At 48.0% G+C, this 18864-nt stretch overlaps 4 protein-coding genes and 2 non-coding genes across 11 annotated transcripts in view; 3 read left to right on the top strand and 3 right to left on the bottom strand.

Moving 5' to 3' along the window:
• Positions 1–31: 31 nt before the first annotated feature.
• On the top strand, positions 32–5743 carry tmem176 (transmembrane protein 176). Of its 2 annotated transcripts, none has more exons than XM_035418231.1 (7): positions 32–183; positions 856–989; positions 2214–2324; positions 2657–2713; positions 3602–3757; positions 4850–4966; positions 5466–5743. In XM_035418231.1, exons 2-7 carry the CDS (start codon positions 867–869, stop codon positions 5523–5525), a joined length of 624 nt encoding a protein of 207 aa, XP_035274122.1. In that variant the 5' UTR covers positions 32–183; positions 856–866; the 3' UTR covers positions 5526–5743. The 2 variants fall into 2 exon arrangements, with proteins under 2 accessions (XP_035274122.1, XP_035274123.1); XM_035418232.1 differs by having other exon boundaries at positions 47–179.
• A 3256-nt stretch (positions 5744–8999) lies between these two features.
• LOC118226683 (fructose-bisphosphate aldolase B-like) lies at positions 9000–13858 on the bottom strand. 3 transcript variants are annotated; one of them, XM_035416446.1, is made up of 10 exons: positions 13703–13858; positions 13512–13567; positions 12382–12523; positions 11752–11963; positions 11317–11371; positions 10583–10743; positions 10325–10408; positions 9988–10162; positions 9640–9839; positions 9000–9333 (listed from the first exon to the last, which is right to left on the bottom strand). In XM_035416446.1, the coding sequence occupies exons 3-10, from the start codon at positions 12491–12493 to the stop codon at positions 9238–9240; spliced, it is 1095 nt and encodes a 364-aa protein (XP_035272337.1). In that variant the 5' UTR covers positions 12494–12523; positions 13512–13567; positions 13703–13858; the 3' UTR covers positions 9000–9237. The 3 variants fall into 3 exon arrangements, with proteins under 3 accessions (XP_035272337.1, XP_035272336.1, XP_035272338.1); XM_035416445.1 differs by having other exon boundaries at positions 12382–12494; positions 13703–13857; XM_035416447.1 differs by lacking the exon at positions 13512–13567 and having other exon boundaries at positions 12382–12494; positions 13703–13811.
• Positions 13859–14574: 716 nt separating this feature from the next.
• On the bottom strand, positions 14575–14646 carry trnae-cuc. The gene has a single exon. It is a non-coding gene; the product is annotated as a tRNA-Glu (tRNA).
• A 167-nt stretch (positions 14647–14813) lies between these two features.
• Positions 14814–14900, top strand: trnay-gua. Its single transcript is given in 2 exon segments — positions 14814–14850; positions 14865–14900. It is a non-coding gene; the product is annotated as a tRNA-Tyr (tRNA).
• tmem109 (transmembrane protein 109) lies at positions 14895–17364 on the top strand. Its single transcript, XM_035417030.1, has 3 exons — positions 14895–16114; positions 16505–16607; positions 16898–17364. Exons 1-3 carry the CDS (start codon positions 15884–15886, stop codon positions 17257–17259), a joined length of 696 nt encoding a protein of 231 aa, XP_035272921.1. The 5' UTR covers positions 14895–15883; the 3' UTR covers positions 17260–17364.
• A 243-nt stretch (positions 17365–17607) lies between these two features.
• Positions 17608–18864, bottom strand: part of LOC118227683 (formin-like protein 3) — a 13336-nt gene continuing 12079 nt past the window's right edge. For all 3 annotated transcript variants that reach the window (XM_035418448.1, XM_035418447.1, XM_035418446.1), the window contains one exon: positions 17608–18864. This exon is cut by the window's right edge and continues 581 nt beyond it. The gene's annotated coding sequence lies outside the window, so the exon portion shown is untranslated.

Raw genomic sequence — 18864 nt, forward strand, 5'->3', positions numbered from 1 at the left:
GGCTAAAAAGTTTACTTCGCATTTTTCCTTGTGCCAGAACTAGTACGGGTGGGGACAGTTGCGAAACATTTATTTTTCCCATTTCTTTATATGCAGCGTTTGACCGATCATTCCGCGGATTCACACAGGCAGTACCAGTGGGCAAATTTCGATTTATTTTTGTTTTTGGATTGGAAACGGCAGGTATCCTTTTGTGCCCTTCATTCTAATACATGTTTTCATATCGTCAGTGACAATTTCTATTATTTTCTATCAAGTAATCATTCCCTCTCTGTCTGGGAAAGGCCTTCGTCACAAATACCGTTATTTAACCGTTATTGTATACCGTTATTTAAACGAAACGTGCACGTGAAACGTACTTTATCAGCCTTTTCCACTCTTGTCGTCTATCGCTGTGTGCAGTGCCTGGATTGCTGTCTGTGCTTTCCTTTACTGTAGAATATAGAACAAAATGTATAATTGTCTTGGTAATGTGTTCAGTTGCTGTCCTGTACAAAACACGTATCTGCTGTTATTTGTTGATTTATTGTGGATGCTGCTCTGGAGCTGCTGCTTTGTATATTACAGAATACAGTACTAGAATGCAATTATATAAAGCTGTGGTTACCCAGTGCGCATCTCTCTCCCTCTCTCTCAAATTCAAATTCAAATTCAAAATGCTTTATTGGCATGAAATACATGCGTAAATATTGCCAAAGAGATGTATAGAAATGCAAAAAGACATTACAGCATGCACATAAAAAAACCAAACAATTGTTATATCTAACTGTTGAACAACAACAAACACTATGATGATGATGATGATAATAATAATAATAATAATAACAATCTCTCTCTGTCTTACACACACACCAGGCTGCAAGGCCATGGCAGTGTCAATTTCCCGAGACCTGTCTGTGATGGTGGAGGACACCAGCGTGCGCAAGCTAACCGACAGGCAGGAGGCTCTGAAGGAGAGCATTCAGAAAGGAGAGCCCAAAGTGCTGGGTGTGAGTACATGCCTGCATGTGCAGGAGCGGCTACCTCCTCCCTCACGTTCAGCGTGAGCAGCTCTGGAGTAGTGGAGCAGGGAGTCACGTTCAGCTGGAGTAGCTCTGGAGTAGTGGAGCAGGGAGTCACGTTCAGCGTGAGCAGCTCTGGAGTAGTAGAGCAGTGAGTCACGTTCAGCTGGAGTAGCTCTGGAGTAGTGGAGCAGGGAGTCACGTTCAGCGTGAGCAGCTCTGGAGTAGTGGAGCAGGGAGTCACGTTCAGCTGGAGTAGCTCTGGAGTAGTGGAGCAGGGAGTCACGTTCAGCTGGAGTAGGTCTGGAGTAGTGGAGCAGGGAGTCACGTTCAGCTGGAGTAGCTCTGGAGTAGTAGAACAGAGAGTCACGTTCAGCTGGAGTAGCTCTGGAGTAGTGGAGCAGGGAGTCACGTTCAGCTGGAGTAGCTCTGGAGTAGTGGAGCAGGGAGTCACATTCAGCTGGAGTAGCTCTGGAGTTGTAGAACAGGGAGTCACATTCAGCTGGAGTAGCTCTGGAGTAGTGGAGCAGGGAGTCACGTTCAGCTGGAGTAGCTCTGGAGTAGTGGAGCAGGGAGTCACGTTCAGCTGGAGTAGCTCTGGAGTAGTAGAACAGAGAGTCACGTTCAGCTGGAGTAGTGAAGGAGATACGGAGGATGCCTCGTGTTTTACTTGTGCGCAAGCAGGGAGTTTAAATGCGGATCTTTCCCTTTTCTGTTTGTGTACAACACAGTACTTAAACAATTCTTTTAAACACCACAACTCTTGAAGATGTGAAAATACATTTTTTGAGAAAACATGTAATCAAGGAAAACGTGCAGCCAGGGCCAGCCCTGCATGACCATTACTTACAGTGCTTCTTACATGAAATGTACTGTTGCCATTCCATTTAAAATTTATACCGCTAGTTCTGCGATAGGGGATGAATAACGTAATTACGAAAATAACGTTATTTACCTTAGATAAACATTGGATTGTGTGGCCCCCCCCCTCGTGGTTGTGTGGCCCCCCCCCTAGCGGTTCTGGCCCTAAACAACCGCATAGAGCGTGCAGTCATTCGAAAGCGGAATTGTGTTCTGATATTGCAGCAAAAGTGTATGTTTCTTGTGTTTCTTTTTAAACTGTCAGGACTCTGCAGGAACTGTACTGTTGGCTGAAGGGTTAAATACATACTCTATACTGTGCCCCTGACTCCCCCCCCCCCCCCCCCCCAGGTTTCCCAGGTGATGGTGGGTGTGGTGGTCATCTCCTACTCCCTTCCTCTCCTGGCATCTGACTTCACAGAGGTGGTGAACTTCGGGGTGCCCTGGTGGAGCGGAACTGTGGTAATGACCCGTGCCAACCAATCGGATCATTTGTTTCTGATCTGTGACAATAGGATGAGTCAGCACCGATCAGCACTGATTTGGAAGCACAAGGTCATGATGAGGTGGTACTGTTCCAACAGAATACAGAATTTTCAAAATGTATATTTATTTTTTCATTTTTCAATTTCAGAGATTCATGCAGACTTTGTCTATGACTCCCCCCTGTCTGTCTGAGGCTTGTTTGCTCTTAAGACCTTGTCATTGTCCCTTCTTTTAAGTGTCTGTGCCTTTTCACCTCGTTTGAGCTTTCAGTGATGAACCTTCTTCATTTGTGACATCATCTGTTTCAGTTTATTTTGGCAGGAGCTGTTGCCATAGCGACGGACAAACACAGCAATATGAAATTTGTGAGTCTAAAGTATAACTTAATGTATAATTACAATTTAGTGCAATACAGTGCAGTGTGATTATGGTGTGCAGTGCAGTGTAATCGTGTGCAGTGCAGTGTGATTATGGTGTGCGGTGCAGTGTAATTATGGTGTGCAGTGCAGTGTAATCATCGTGTGCAGTGCAGTGTGATTATGGTGTTCAGTGCTGTGCGATTATGGTGTGCAGTGCAGTGCAGTGTAATTATGGTGCATAGTGCAGTGCAGTGTGATTATTGAGTGCAGTGCAAAGTGATTATGGTGTGCAGTGCAGTTTGATTATGGTGTGCAGTGCAGTGTAATGATGGTGTGCAGTGCAGTGCAATGTTATTGTGGTGTGCAGTGTGATTATGGTGTGCAGTGCAGCGTGATTATGGTGTGCAGTGCAGTGTAATTATGGTGTGCAGTGTGACTATGGTGTGTGCAGTGCAGTGTGATTATGGTGTGCAGTGCAAAGTGATTATGGTGTGCAGTGTGATTATGGTGCATAGTGCAGTGCAGTGTGATTATGGTGTGTGCAGTGCAGTGTGATTATGGTGTGCAGTGCAGTGCGATCATGGTGTGCAGTGCAGTGTTATTATGGTGTGTGCAGTGCAGTGTGATTATGGTGTGCAGTGCAGTGTGATTACGGTGTGCAGTGCAGTGTGATTATGGTGTCCGCAGTGCAGTGTGATTATGGTGTGCAGTGCAGTGTGATTATGGCGTGCAGTGTGATTATGGTGTGCAGTGCAATGTTATTATGGTGTGCAGTGCAGTGTGATTATGGTGTGCAGTGCAGTGCAACATGATTACGGTGTTCAGTGCAGTGTGATTATGATGTGCAGTGCAGTGTAGTGTAATTATGATGTGCCCCCCCCCCCCCCCCCCCAGCTGTGTGCGTGTCTCATCACCACTGCGATTGGCCTGCTGGTCTCCATCTTAGCTGTCATCTTCTACTTCGTCGACCTGCACAAGAACCCCGACATCACCCCCAGCAAAGACTGCAACCCTGAGACTGATCACTGCAACATCGAGCATTTCGTAGTCGTACGTATGTGTGTGTGTGTGTGTGTGTGTGTGTGTATGAGTGAGTGAGTGAGTGAGTGTGTGTGTGTGTGTATGAGTGAGTGAGTGAGTGAGTGTGTGTGTGTGTGTATGAGTGAGTGAGTGAGTGTGTGTGTGTGTATGAGTGAGTGAGTGAGTGTGTGTGTGTGTGTGTGTGTGTGAGTGAGTGTGTGAGTGTGTGTGTGTATGAGTGAGTGAGTGTGTGTGTGTGTGTGTGTGAGTGAGTGAGTGAGTGAGTGAGTGAGTGGAGTGTGGGTGTGTGAGTGAGTGAGTGAGTGAGTGTGAGTGTGTGTGTGTGTGTGTATGAGTGAGTGAGTGAGTGAGTGAGTGAGTGAGTGAGTGAGTGTGTGTGTGTGTGAGTGAGTGAGTGAGTGAGTGAGTGTGTGTGTGTGTGAGTGAGTGTGAGTGAGTGAGTGAGTGGAGTGTGGGTGTGTGTGTATGAGTGAGTGAGTAAGTGGAATGTGGGTGTGTATGAGTGAGTGAGTGAGTGAGTGAGTGAGTGTGTGTGAATGAGTGAGTGAGTGAGTGGAGTGTGGGTGTGTGAGTGAGTGAGTGAGTGAGTGGAGTGTGGGTGTGTGTGTGAGTGAGTGAGTGTGGGTGTGTGAGTGAGTGAGTGTGGGTGAGTGAGTGAGTGAGTGGAGTGTGGGTGTGTGTGTGAGTGAGTGAGTGAGTGTGGGTGTGTGAGTGTGTGTGAGTGAGTGAGTGAGTGGAGTGTGGGTGTGAGTGAGTGAGTGAGTGGAGTGTGTGTGAGTGAGTGAATGGAGTGTGGGTGTGTGAGTGAGTGAGTGTGTGTGAGTGAGTGAGTGAGTGAGTGAGTGAGTGGAGTGTGGGTGTGAGTGAGTGAGTGAGTGAGTGGAGTATGTGTGAGTGAGTGAGTGAGTGAGTGAGTGAGTGAGTGAGTGGAGTGTGGGTGTGTTTTTTTGGTTAAGCGTAGGCTAGTGATTACAACTGACTTGTCTCTCTCGTTCTCTTTCCCTCTCTTTCTCTCTCTCTCTGCCTCCGTTTCCCTCTCGCTCTCTGTGCCCCCTTTCTCTTTCTCTCTCTCTCCCTCCCTCTCTCCCCCCTCTCTCTCAGGCCTTCAGCAGAGGAGTAAAGTCTTCACTCCTTCTTTTCACCATCGTCCAGGCTATTATCGCCTCCATTCTGAGCTACAATCTCTACAGGGAGCGCAAGCGTTTCAACGATTACACGGTGAGAGGAACCAGTGTGGTTCGTTTCACTCCTCTTTCCCCCCTGAATTCATCCGTTTCTCCTGACCTCGCTCTCCTGGGTTAGCCACGGCTACCCCAGCTTTCTCATGAATGGGACCAAACTCTCTGACTTTAGTGTTTGTACTAGAACTGTCATCTTGATGAGCGCTGCAGTTTTGTGTTCCACCATTAATGCTCCCCTTACCTGGGACTGCAGTTTTGTGTTCCACCAGTTGTACTAGAACTGTCATCTTGATGAGCGCTGCAGTTTTGTGTTCCACCATTAATGCTCCCCTTACCTGGGGCTGCAGTTCTGTGTGTTCCACCATTAACGCTCCCCTTACCTGGGACTGCAGCTTCAGGTTGTAGTTGGTGTTGGGTAAATGTTACTTATGGCCCTCAGCCACTGAGGGCTCTGAGAAACCCCCCCCCCCAAAGAAATCCTGACTGCTGCCCCCCCCCAATGAAACCCTGATTGTTCTCCCCTCCCTCCGTTTCAGGCCTTAAACCAGCTTATCCCACCATCCCCCACTGGGGCCACGCCTATAGAATTCAACTGACCAATCGCAGCTGGAGGAAAGTCAGCCCTGACTGACTCCAGATGTCCACCTCCCCTGTCGCTGTCAGCTGTTGGATATGAAGTATGATGCACACTATAGCCTTGTGTTGTATAAACAGCATCTTATACCTTTACACAGTCTGCACTCAGGCACACTTTGTCTTTATGGAGATTATGTCTGTTTTTTTCTGCAATAAGAAATAAATCATTTATATCAAACCACTGTGTTTTTTTGCTTCCTAACAAGAAGGTCCTTTGGCTTTTGCATTTGGAGTCGGTTGCTGTTGTCTCTCAGCATGAGGACCAAAGAGTTGTCGATCCCAGTAAAACTGGATCACTTCACTGATGATGTGACTGCTGATGGCAGCAGCTGGATGAATTCTGAAGTGAACAGGAACATCTGATCTGCTCAGACTCAACCAAATGTCTCAGAAATAGCTGGACAGTGCCTCACCTCACCTTACAGGACAATGACCCCAAACACACTGCCATAGCAACCAATTCGTTTTACAGGCCAACAACTGGAACGTTCTTGACTGGCCAAGTGAATCACCAGGCCAGAATCCAAATGAACATGCATTTCACTTCCTGAAGACAAGTCTAAAAGTAAAAAGCCCCAGAAACAAACAGGAACAAAACCCAGCATCAGCTGATGTCTGAGAGTCACAGACCTCTGACAGTCAACAAATGCAAAGTATTTGCAGCCAAGTGCTAAATGACTCAACGATTCGTATAAAATAGGGGTAGTATGTATAAAAACAGATGCATTTCCTACACAGATCACCCTATATGGATGCAAATACCCTCAAATTAAAGGTGACACTTATGCATTTTAACCTTTAACCTGCATTTTAATCGACAGAAGTCGTGTCACTGTCCAAATACATATGGACAGCATTGCATTCCAAACTGGAGATAAAGTAGTTTAAAAACTTGGGCACTGAAATCTCTTCAACAGGCATCCGCACCAACAGGGTCATCTTAAGGCAACCAGAAGAGGCTCAGCTTTGTCTGCTATCCTTGTTCAAGAATTACAAGCAGTCCGCAGCGTTTTCTTTGCATGTTAAGTTTTTATAAAATGTTGAGTTTTGCTAAACAATATTTGTGGTAAAAAAAAAACAGCCCCTGAAAAGTGAACAAACTTTTTTTTTTTCTTTTTTTTTTTTTTTTTTTTAAAGTGCAGCACCAAGGCAAAACGCCAAAGTACTCCAGGAGGGAGAAAAACAGATAAAAAGCCGTTGTTGAAAGGGCTGGAACAAGTTATGCATTCACTAATGGACCAAAGGACCAATACACCACAACATTTTATGTGTTAAATCCTCTGTAACAGTGGTGAATCAATTCTTACTGCATTAAATCAACTACAGGTGGCAAATCAAACTGAGCACTGAGCAAAATCAACTCTATGAGTGGAGAATTCACTCTAATGGTGTTAAGTCAATGATGGTGTTTACAGGAGTCCATTAGGGACGACATGTGCACTCATGCAGTTAAAAGGTGTCCATCAGAGTAGGCTTTGCGTGAAGGACGCATGTTGTGCTCGTAGATGACACCAATATGGTCTCTGCTCAGCTGGGTGTGATCACGTGACCACAGAGAGCCGAAACACAGCAACGAAAGATTTAGGATTAAGGGTGTGTGTGTGTGCGTCCTGCACTTTCCACTATTTCCACTATTTCTAGATCCTGTGATTTGTGTGTCTGTTTGTGTGTATGTGTGAGAGAGAGCGAGTTTGTGTGTGTGTGTGAGAGAGAGAGAGAGAGCGAGTTTGTGTGTGTGTGTGTGTGTGTGTTCTCTCTCGTTTTCCTGTTTTCCTGCAATCCTGTCCAAAACGGCATTCCTGTCTGTGATTGAAACCAGACCTCTTCCCGAATTCATTCACTTACTGTCTCTGTTGTTCTTGCCCTCCCTCCCTCTCTTTCTTTCTTTCATAAACCCAGACTCCCTCCCTCCCTCCCTAGCCCCCCACCCCAACTCACTCTGCTACTCCATTGCTTCACTTAGAATATGAAGCTGCAAAGGCTCCACCCCCAACCTCGCCCCCAGCACCATGACCGCCCATATATGGTCATATTTCCTTATTCCGGTTGCTATAGCAGTGCTGTGAAGGTCTTCATGCATACTGTGGGCAAACTCTTTTGGGAAGAGGGAGGGGAGAGGAGAGGAGAGGAGAGGAGAGGGGGGGAGGGACAGGGAGATACAGTGTCATCCATAACCTGCCTTATTCTACGATTCGGAGTTCAGAAGGTGCCAAATAAGATGCCGTCTTTGTTTATTATAATCTACAGCACAGCCTCTGCTACACTGAATTACGAGCCCCCGCGTTGCACACTTCATTAGCTATCGACTCTGCTACTGCCAAATCGCGTTTGGAAACCTGCACTTTGAAGAGCTAACCGGCCCCAGTTTCCACACTTAACTACGGTTAACATCAGTGACAATTACGCAAAATCAGCAGATTCATTTAAAATGTTTAACCCGAAAATGAAATGCAAGAAGTCCACCGCTAAAACAAAGCATAAACGTATATAAATTATAAAACACTGATCTGCAAGCGAGCAGGGCCTGATCGATCTAGGGCGTTCAAAGAAGCGCTTCTGAATGAGGACTGCCTCGGCAAATTCCTTTTCCCGCCCCCGTTAACTGAAATCCAACGAAATAGCAAAACGACAAATGGGACATCGAATAAACGAAAGTTCTTGCTAACTGGCAAGATAATGGAGCTAAATGATACTAAATATCAAATTATGGATACTTCGTTCCGTAAGCTGTGTTTGAATTTTCGGGTTATACTACTAAAGGCAACCCAATTTCCCCAATTTTTAATTCATATACCTACATGTTCTAAGCACACATTCACGCACACAGCCCTCTGCTGGTCGTTAATAGTAATGACCTTCGCACTTTTTCAACAGAAACACCATAGGGCACCATTGGGAAGGTTATGATCATGTGTGACTGACAACAGGAGAGAGGGCCTCTTTCATTGGTTACCAGCCCCCTGTATTTAACACCTCTGGAGGCCCTGAACCATTTCTATTAAAGAGCTCTGCAACTGACATCTAGAGACAAACCCTCTCCATTTTCAGTCTGAATACTTCGACTGCCCGCTTTCACAACTCCCAATGCACTCCAACTTGCACAAATCCTGGCTCGCCATAGTCAGTGTTTCTACGGAGAAAAGGTTGGCTGCCTTTTTTTCCCCCCTGACTGAAGGCAGAGTTTTCAGCAACAGGCTGGACTCAGATTTCCGCCTCACAACTGTGAAGTGAGTAACTGCATGTTTTATTGTGGCCAGCAGAGGGAGCTGTGCAACCATGGGTCAGTCAATTGCACACAGGAAACTGTGTGAGGGTTCAGTCCGGCCAGTGGCTCAGTAGCAGCAACACTGTGTCCACTACCCAATAAATGAAGCTTTTGTGAGCGCTTGTGTTTCGGGTGCGGGCTAAAGTTACCACTAAAACCATGAGACCGATAACATGATCACAGGTTTTATTCCAGAGACAGCAAACAGGGCTCCCGCAGGCACACAAAGCAGGAGGATTCGTACAGGCTGATCCTGAATCAGTATTGGGATTTCATAAAGCAGGGGTCCCTGTGTGCAGGGGTGTAGATAGACTGATCCTGAATCAGTGTTGGGATTCAGAAAGCAGGTGTCCCTGTGTGCAGGTGAGCTGATCCCAGGTCAGTGCTGGGGGGTGCAGGTTACAGCCCTAGTAGACGTAACTGGCGGTGTAGAGGCTCTGCGTGGCTGCCTGGTCGGCCCCGCCCGTGGGCTTGTACTCGCCCTTAGAGGCCAGGCTGTTAATCTGAGGAAGAGGAGCAGAAAGGAAGATTACAGGGCTTTCTGCTTACTCAGCAAGGCAACATGTTTCTACAGCCTTCACCTGTGCCTGTGTGCATGTGTGCGCGTGTGTGTGTGTGTGTGTGTGTGTGTGTGTGTGTGTGTGTCAGAGCTGGAGGTCTGCCACCTGGCTGCATGTGTACACGTGTCAGGTGGAGGTGCGGGGTGCAGACCCACCTTGGCGCAGGTGCAGGTGAAGGTACAGGTGTGGGGTGCAGACCCACCTTGGCGCAGGTGCGGGTGTAGGCACAGGTGTGGGGTGCAGACTCACCTTGGCGCGGGCGCAGAAGGCCTCTTGCGCAGCCTTCCGGTTTCCTGCCTGCCCCTGCCAGGCTGAGAGGGCCGAGGCCTGCAGGGCGCGGCCGAAGGAGAAGCTGAGCTTCCAGGGCCGGCCCAGGGGGGTCTGGTTAATGGCGTTCAGGTTAAGGGAGGCCTCCTCCTCGCTCTGGCCTCCGGACAGGAAGCAGATCCCTGCAGGGGGAATGGAGGAGAGGGAGGGAAGGAAAGGAGAGGAGAGGAGAGAGGGAGGGAGGGAGGGAGGGGCAGGTTAAGAAGCTCAAATGCAGTGGTGCCGCACCTGTACCTACACCCTGCCCTGATGCAGCCCTGACCCACCCACCCGGCACAGAGGCAGGCACCGTGCGCCTCAGCGCAGTGACCGTCGCCATGGCAACCTCTTGAGGGGTGAACTTTTTGGGGCAGGAGTGTCCCGCAGTGACCATGTTCGGCTTCAGCAGGGTGCCCTCCAGGTAGACGTGGTGATCGGACAGGGCCTTGTACACAGCTGCCAGGACCTGAACCGGGAGAGACAGGGTCAGCTCTACACAACTGCCAGGACCTGAGACAGGGTGAGCTTTACACAGCTGCCAGGACCTGAGACAGGGGCAGCTCTACACAGCGGCCAAGACCTGCGCGCACCCTGGAGCTGAATCGGTGTGAGTCTGGGGAAGCGTTACCTTCTCGGTGACGTACTGGCAGCGCTGAAGGTCGTGGTCCCCATCAGGCAGGATCTCCGGTTCCACTATCGGCACCAGCCCGTTCTAGAGAGAGCAGAGAACCAGGCCAGCACTTCATTCATTCTGATCCAAGCCAACCATTTCCTCATCAGGACCTGCTAGCTCTGTTGCAAGATACTCTTACAACTTCAAAGCAGAAACAACCTGGTGAAATATGATGCAGGTGAGAGGCGGGGGGGGGGCAGAGCGGTAGAGCACCTGCTGGCAGATGCTAGCGTAGCGGGCGAGCACGTTGGCGTTCTCGGCGATGGCGAGGGCCGAGGGGCAGGCGTCGGAGATCTTCAGCACACAGCGCCACTTGGCGAAGTCGCAGCCGTCCTTCTTATACTGCGCACAGCGCTCTGAGAGACCGTCCAGACCTGTGCCGCAAAACAGCACAGGCAACGTCACACCCTCTCCCGAGCACAGGCATCGTCACACCCCCTCCCGAGCACAGGCAACATCACACCCCCTCCTGAGGGCAAATTGTACAGGCAATATCAAATGCCCCCTACAGATATAGGGGGGGATAGTACGGGCCATATTAAATCCCCCCCCACCCCCCACCCCCTCTTACAGAGGGCAAATTGTACAGGCAATATCAAATGCCCCCTACAGATATAGGGGGGGATAGTACGGGCCATATTAAATCCCCCCCCACCCCCTCTTACAGAGGGCAAATTGTACAGGCAATATCAAATGCCCCCTACAGATATAGGGGGGGATAGTACGGGCCATATTAAATCCCCCCCCACCCCCCACGGAGTGTTAAAGGTAGAAGTCACTGAAAAAGTGTGATCTTAAAATTACAATTAAGACGTTGCACAGATGAGAACTTGCCCTCGCCCAACTTAAACTCAGGATCGCACTCAGATCCACGGCAGCACTACTGTGTTATTCCCTTACAACTACAACTTCACCCCCAGAAAAGGCTTTTGTAAATTTTTATTTACCTTGTGTGGTCGTCTCTCCATCGGTTCCATTCAATCCAGCGGTCCCTTTGTCCACCTGCAGATGAAGGGGGTGAGGGGGGGGCATTTAAAAAAATAAATAAAATAAACCCCACCACACATTCTTGCTTCAGTCAGTCGTGTGGCAGACAGATTGCTGAGAGACCATGTAGGGCAGGGATGCCCAACCCTGTTCGGTCCTGTAGGTTTCCACTCCAACCCTAACAAAGCACACCTCATTCACCAGCTAGAGACCTTTGTTGAGCTGCTAATCAGAAGAATCAAGTTCTGCCAAACTAGGGTTCAGTGAAAACCTACAGGACGCTGGACCTCCAGGAACAGGGTTGGGCAGCCCTGATGGACAGGCTCCACTGCACCCCAACAACGCGTCACAGAAGAACACCTGCCTCTCACCCTCCCATCAGCCCTCTCTCTCACCTTGATCCCCACCACGATCCCCTTGTCCCTGATGACCTGGGGAAAGGGGACGCCCGCGTCAGACTTCTGGTACAGCGTCTCGTGGAAGAAGATGACCCCGCCCACGCACTCGGCGATGGCAGGATCGACGGAGAAGAGCAGGTCGCGGAACGCGCGCCGGTTCTCCTCGGTGTTCTCCACGCCGATCTTCTGCAGCCGCTTCCCCATGGTGCCTGGGGGGCGGAGCCAGGAGGCGCGTCAGCGTCAGCAGAGATCACCGCCGCGGCTCGGCCTCGAACGCCACGGCAACCTCACCGCCGCGGCTCGGCCTGAATGACCATCCTGCCACAGTCAGAGGGCTTTCCGCCCCTTCTGTAGGGCGGGGCAAGGGGCTGTAACTGGAGTGCAGCGAGTGACTCTTAAAAAAAAATCAGACTCGTCCAGCACACAACTGCCCCATCAGTGGCAAGAGCAGCAGAGCTCTCAAATTCATACAGCACCGTCACAGGCTGCTAAACGGTTTATCCCAACACAGCCCTGGGATTCCACACACATCCAGTGTGCCAACACGCCCATTCTGAGGATGTGGGGAGCCCTAACCTGTGGTTAGAGGTCACCCCGCCCCCCCCCATAATGCACCCTGCTCCTCACCCACAGACTCATCGGCGGCCAGGATGCCCCTCCCCGGAGCAACAATTCGCTGGGCGATGGAGGAGAGCTCCTGCTTCTGCTCCGGAGACAGCGACTGGAACTGGTGCGTCATCCTGAGAGTCACATTCACACCACATCAACACTGCACAGAGTCACATTCACACCACATCAACACTGCACAGAGTCACATTCACACCATATCAACACTGCACAGAGTTACACTGGCACCATATCAACACTGCACAGAGTTATACTTGCACCACATCAACACTGCACAGAGTTACATTGGCACCATATCAACACTGCACAGAGTTACACTGGCACCATATTAACACTGCACAGAGTTACACTCGCACCCATCAACACTGCACAGAGTTACATTGGCACCATATCAACACTGCACAGAGTTACACTGGCACCATATTAACACTGCACAGAGTTACACTCGCACCACATCAACACTGCAGTTACGCAAGCGCCATATGGTGTACGGTGATTACCATATCAATCTATTGGTGCAAGAATAAGCGAAGACCGTGCACTTTGCACAGTCTTACCCCTTCCTCATTCCTTTCTTTATCTTGCATAACACTGCTACACTTTAACACCGTGTTCCCTTCAGCCAAAAGGAACAGTCTCTCTCAGTGCGTCTTTGTGAGTTCTCTGTAAAAAGTGCAGGCAGGCCCGTATCAGATTCTGGAGTTCCTGCAAACTTCTGCTCTTATTTAATTAGCCTAGCGATTGTGTCATTTATATAGTTTAACTGCATTTCTTAATAAGCTCATGAATGACAACTTTAAACTATTCCAGGGTCCCAATTTAAGAAAATTTTATTCAGGTCTAAATCAGCTAATTAGTTGGCCAACCCTGCAGGAATAGATGCTCACCCCAAGTTTACATCTGGCTGTATGTCTGAGCAGCTCGAACAGTTCGAATACGACAACCGTGCACGCACTCTAAACTCCGCGCTGTAGACGGCTAGGCATTCTCCGCAAATCATTTCGAGGACGCGGATGCGGCTCATTTTGAAACCATTAGAACCTTTATTCCCGCACTTGACAAGTTAAATGTCCATTAAAAATTTTCAAAATTAGATTACGTTTTAAAACAAATCCTGAGAAAACGCTCACCTGTGTCAAATATACCTGTCTTGCTCGCCACTGGCAAAACAGCAACTTCACGGTTTCTGCACAAAAAACGGGCTCCGTAAATTAAACATTACAAGGTAATAACGAAAACATTGACTGCATATCGAAGAACGTTAAGGGTGAACACCATCTATTCGGTATTTATAAAGTATACATTGAGTTCCATTACTTACTTTAACGTTTGGGTGAGTTCGCAAAGACTGCAGCACGGCCGTGAGCGCGCGGCGTTCCCTCTCCAAACTAGTGAAGCTCCCCTAATTGAGAACGAGCAGCAGCTGAAAGGCACTATTTATTAAAAGGCTTAAAGCTCCCGGATGACGGTAGATTCTAGTGTGACGTGGCCACGGGAGGGCATTTCTAACGCAGGGGCGGATGAGGACTGTTGTCAATGGGAGTGAGGTGGATCTTGGTTTGTGATTGGTCATCAGAGGAAGGCAAGGGTCGCGCCAGTGCGCCTCTGGGTACCTGGACTTTTGACTTGCGTCTGCATATTTAGGTAGCAGAATGGTCTTTTCAAACCCTGTTGTCAGAACCTGTGCCTTATTTTCTGCTGAGTCTGTGCAACTGGTTACTATATGCATGTTCTGCTTATATAATGTGTAATTTGTATGCTTGACTATGAAGGTAGGTCTGCGTTGTGCTCTGTAACGCTGACTTTAGACTTTTCTGCTTGTCTTAGTTGTCAGGTATTGCATTGGGAAATATACTCTGTGCCCCTGGCCCAACCCCCACTGCCTTGCAGTATGTGCATGTGTATATGTGTGTGTGTGGTAAATGGTAAATGGACTGCATTTATATAGTGCTTTTATCCAAAGCGCTTTACAATTGATGCCTCTCATTCGCCAGAGCAGTTAGGGGTTAGGTGTCTTGCTCAAGGACACTTCGACACGCCCAGGGCAGGGTTTGAACCGGCAACCCTCCGACTGCCAGACAATCGGTCTTACCTCCTGAGCTCTGTGTGTGTGTGTGTGTGTGTGTGTGTGTGTGTGTGTGTGTGTGTGTGTGTGTGTGTGTGTGCGCGCTTATGGAAGGTCAAAAATCTCCATTCCCTGACCGGGAATCGAACCCGGGCCGCGGCGGTGAGAGCGCCGAATCCTAACCACTAGACCACCAGGGATATGTAAGGTCTTCTTCCAAACACGGAAGAATTCCATGTATTCCATGTATGTAAATTAGCATGCCATTTCAAGGTGAGTATACCTTCAAGCCTGTGACGTAAAATAAAGTTTCAGCCAAGTAACATGGCTGACACATCAAAAAAACATAGTGCGAAATTGAACTAATCCTTCGATAGCTCAGTTGGTAGAGCGGAGGACTGTAGGTGATAAATCTGATATCCTTAGGTCGCTGGTTCGAATCCGGCTCGAAGGACATTTTCTTGTTCAAATAATCATAATCATCGAAGTCCTGGAATGACCGCTAACATGCTTCCAACAAGCAAACGTAAAGTCAAAACAGGATTCCGTATAGTGTTTCTCTCATTGCTGAAATACTTATACCACTAGTATTAAGTAGATATGTATAGTTTATTAGTGATAGTTAGCAGACTCTTTATTCTTAGAGACTAAAGAACTGATTTAAGATGATTTTTGAATACACATTATCGAGTGATTTTGATGAGTCTGATTAGTACTCAAAGTACAGTAATACACTGCAGAATATTTTCTCGACCAGGGCAGACAACATATACTGCCATTTCAGTGAACTGGAGCAGGAAGTGATGTAGACTTTCGCATGAAACCGTAAACCTGTCGAACAACCTTATCGGTGTAAACATTTGTTGCCTTGCGCTGGCATTAGAGTGTGCGCAGAGTTAGGTTTTTATAAGAAAAATAAAATACATAGTTTGCATGATTTAATCACACCTTCAGTTATGGTAGTACTAACTTAATACTCAGAAAGTAAAAATAGGCGTGGACACGTGGTTAAAGCTACAGCCTTCAACAAATTATTTGAACGAACAATAGCTACAATCTATAAATGCGCGAAGCCAACGTGGAACTATAGCCTAATTAGTTCTAGCGTGATATACGACCGTACGGAAAACGAGCACTTTATTTAAAGTATGTCTTCTTTTTGGTAGCTTTTAGAAGTTAGCTCGTTAGTTTGTAAAGCTGGGTGGAACCACAAGCTAGCTAAGTTTTTTTTATTCAGTTGTAGCCTACTATACAAAACAGGGACATATTTAAGAGTGAGTGCTAAATCGGCTAATTTACTAGTTTTAATCTAAATAACACAAACTGAACGAGATGAAACGAAAACGCTGAAAAGGACAAAAAATAACGTTGCTATTTTTTCCATCACGTCCAACTGGGGTAATTTGTACTGTAAGAATACGCTACTGAATTCCACATATGAAAATGCATTCAGAGATGCCGCTCGGTTATTTAGCTCTAGTAGTAGCAGCATCTGTATTGTGCGTTTTGGTGCCGGAGTGCGCAGCCGACGCGTCACCGACCGGAGAACCTCCGAAATGGGCCGGGCTGATGCGGGATATACGGACTCGGGTGCTGGAGTTTTCCAAGGAAGCGCACGAGTACGTGGTGTCCGTCGTCGGGACCCAGGCGATTGACAAGTCGTTGGAGGTACTGTGTTTTCATAAATACTTTTCGTCGTGTTCCTGTGCTGGTCCATTCACTTTAAGACGTAGCCTGTGTATAATTTAGCGTATACATTTTTTCTGTTTCATCCCACACAACACCCTGTACGCCGTATCCCCTTATTTCAGCCTCTCTCCAAAAAAGCAACATTTTGCAGTCTTCCTTTTTCATGTGAATGTTTCACTTTACGTACACCTGGATCCCACCAACGCACGCACGCACACACACACGCACATAATAGTGCTTAATGAAGATTTTTTGGTAAATTAACTTAGTTTATACAAGGCCCAAAAATCAAGCCACAACTGGCAGGAGAATGTATTTCGATGGCATTACAGTTTTGTAAACATCCCTCTCTCTCTCTCTCTCACTCAGTGTGTTCAGGGAGTGATCAGAGTTTTGTCAGAGGGAGCAGCTAGCGGGCTGAACGTGGTTGCTGTGTACGTCTCCGAGATCTTCAAAGCAGCTGGAATCCCAAGTAAGCGCTGCAGACTCAACATTGCTTCCGACTAACAGCTGAACACTGCTAATGCACCAACAAACTAGCACTTCTTCCAACTTGCAACTGTACAACACTTCTAAAAAGCACCAACACCGCTAAAACGCCCTAGCGCTAGCGAAACACTAATGCACCAATCACTGTGCACTGAGCTCTCTGACTCAATGCCACCAGGACTGCAGGAAGCTGTGTATGAAAGAATGTTTTTTTATTTTGCTGTGTTCAGTCAAACTGCTAATGATGTTTCCCCGTTTGTCCCGTTTTCCTAGTCAAACTGCCATTTCACCGCATCACACCAGAAGGCGTGGCATTCGTAGCTCAATGGGCCCTGGTGGCTGTGATTGGCTACTGGCTGCTGTCCCTACTGCTGCGATTGGTGGGTTCTGTGGTGAGGCGGATCCTGTGGCTGCTGAAACTGGGCGTGGCACTCTGGCTGTTCTCTCTGATCGTGGGCGACACCGAGGCAGGGGTGGAGACCACGGCCTTGCGATTGGCCGGGCTAGTATGCGCCTGCGTCCTGATGGGAATGGGCGGGGCCAGTGACCGCAACCGTGACTCCGCCCACCTGGAGAAGCGCATCAGGAGCCTGGAGGCGAAACTGAGAACGGTGGAGCGCAAGAAGGAGGAGTGATGGGAAAAACACGCTAACACACCCAGACACACACAAACACGCATACACGCACTCTCTCACACAAACACGTACAAACACTCTCTCTCTCACACACACACTCAGAGAAACAGACACTCACACACACAAACACACATACAAACACGCATACACACGCACACTCTCACACACACATTCAGAGAAACAGACATGCACACACAAACACGCACACACACATAGACACACACACATGCAGACACACACACAGCTGCACAAACACACACACACTCAGAGAGACACAGACACACACACTGCCAATTTGAGCTTTTTTGTCCTACTTCAGTTTGGGTTAAAGGAAAACAAATGAAAATCTTGCTTTTCTCTTTTTTTTTTTAAGAGTGGATATGTGTGTACATTGTCAAACAAACTACAATAAAGGCATGACACTACAATAAGAGTTTTGCACATAAATATTACAGAGAAGCTGTATTTCTTAATTTGACCGATCATTACTGTCGTCCAGTTATCTCCCACAAATACACACAATACATGCTTTCAACATTTACACAAAGCACATAGTTTTCTACAACACTGCAAATGTTTCTACACCACGGCGGAGCTAACGGAGCTGGCTAGGTTATGCCGACTGCTACGGCCAGGGAGGTACTTATGAGGTAGCACCAGGAAGACCCGGAAAGTCACAGGTTCCAGTCCGGTGTGACTGATTCGAGGCACTCCACATTGCTGGAGTAAAAATCTGCAGTGTCCAGCCGTACAAAGGTCGGCCATGTTAGCCACGCCCTGCTGCTCTGCTGCTCAAGCTCACCAATCTGAACAGGTGTTCTCAAACTCAGTCTTTGGCCGATAACAGGCAGAGCTGGCAAAATCTTACATTCAGAAAGTAAAAGTCCCCCCCAGTATTTTGTTCCAATCACCCAGATTTGCTAACGGGCACAATACTGCAGCCAGGAGCTGGAACTAATTAGTGATGTCAGCTGGCTGAGTTCATGGGTGGAAGAAACACACGGCAGGACTTTTACTTTCTGACCCCTGGACTTTCCCCCTCTGATGACAGAATGCTCAGCGCTACAGGTATGATTTTGGGCATTCTGGAATAATCTGAGTTTGACAGGCAGTCAGTTTAGGTCTTAGCTTTTTGGCATAATTTTTTCAGATTTATTTCTTTTTTGCTTGTTCTATCCTGATTGGATGAAGGTTTCATACTCTTGAGTTTGGATTGGATAAAAATATTTGCTCTTGATCAGTCACAGGAGGGCTGAAGTCTCCCTCTGCTCTCTCTGGCCCCCTGCTGTTTGAGGAGTTCTGTTTCTATGGTGACGAATGACTGATGATGCCATCCAGTGAAGGCTGTCAGAATCTATCTTATAATTACACTGGCTCACAAAACATTAAAAAGTGTAAATCGCTAGATTAAAACAAACTACTCCCCCCAACCCCCCCTACCATCCCCATTCTCCTAATCCCAAATTCACCCCAACTAGCCACAGAATTGCCCCCCGCCCCCCTCCACCCCCTCTCTTGGGAGGGGGGAGGGGGTGGTAACTCCAGTCCCCCAGGGCACTCAGCTCCCTGCACACCTGGCCGGAAGTCTTCAGACACCAAAACGAT

The sequence above is a fragment of the Anguilla anguilla genome, chromosome 5 (genome assembly GCF_013347855.1).
Source record: "Anguilla anguilla isolate fAngAng1 chromosome 5, fAngAng1.pri, whole genome shotgun sequence".
Lineage (NCBI taxonomy): Eukaryota > Metazoa > Chordata > Actinopteri > Anguilliformes > Anguillidae > Anguilla > Anguilla anguilla.

Bases quoted from the DNA above. Each gene is read 5' to 3' on its own strand.
- tmem176 (XM_035418231.1), top strand. From the start codon at position 867: ATGGCAGTGTCAATTTCCCGAGACCTGTCTGTGATGGTGGAGGACACC. The intron at 2,714-3,601 runs GTGAGTCTAAAG...CCCCCCCCCCAG, and splicing joins AACACAGCAATATGAAATTT to CTGTGTGCGTGTCTCATCAC. The intron at 3,758-4,849 runs GTACGTATGTGT...CCTCTCTCTCAG, and splicing joins ACATCGAGCATTTCGTAGTC to GCCTTCAGCAGAGGAGTAAA.
- LOC118226683 (XM_035416446.1), bottom strand. From the start codon at position 12,493: ATGACGCACCAGTTCCAGTCGCTGTCTCCGGAGCAGAAGCAGGAGCTC. The intron at 10,163-10,324 runs GTAACGCTTCCC...CTCCCGGTTCAG, and splicing joins GCCAGTACGTCACCGAGAAG to GTCCTGGCAGCTGTGTACAA. The intron at 9,334-9,639 runs GTGAGTCTGCAC...CCTCTTCCTCAG, and splicing joins CCTTCTGCGCCCGCGCCAAG to ATTAACAGCCTGGCCTCTAA.
- tmem109 (XM_035417030.1), top strand. From the start codon at position 15,884: ATGAAAATGCATTCAGAGATGCCGCTCGGTTATTTAGCTCTAGTAGTA. The intron at 16,115-16,504 runs GTACTGTGTTTT...TCTCTCACTCAG, and splicing joins CGATTGACAAGTCGTTGGAG to TGTGTTCAGGGAGTGATCAG. The intron at 16,608-16,897 runs GTAAGCGCTGCA...CCGTTTTCCTAG, and splicing joins CAAAGCAGCTGGAATCCCAA to TCAAACTGCCATTTCACCGC.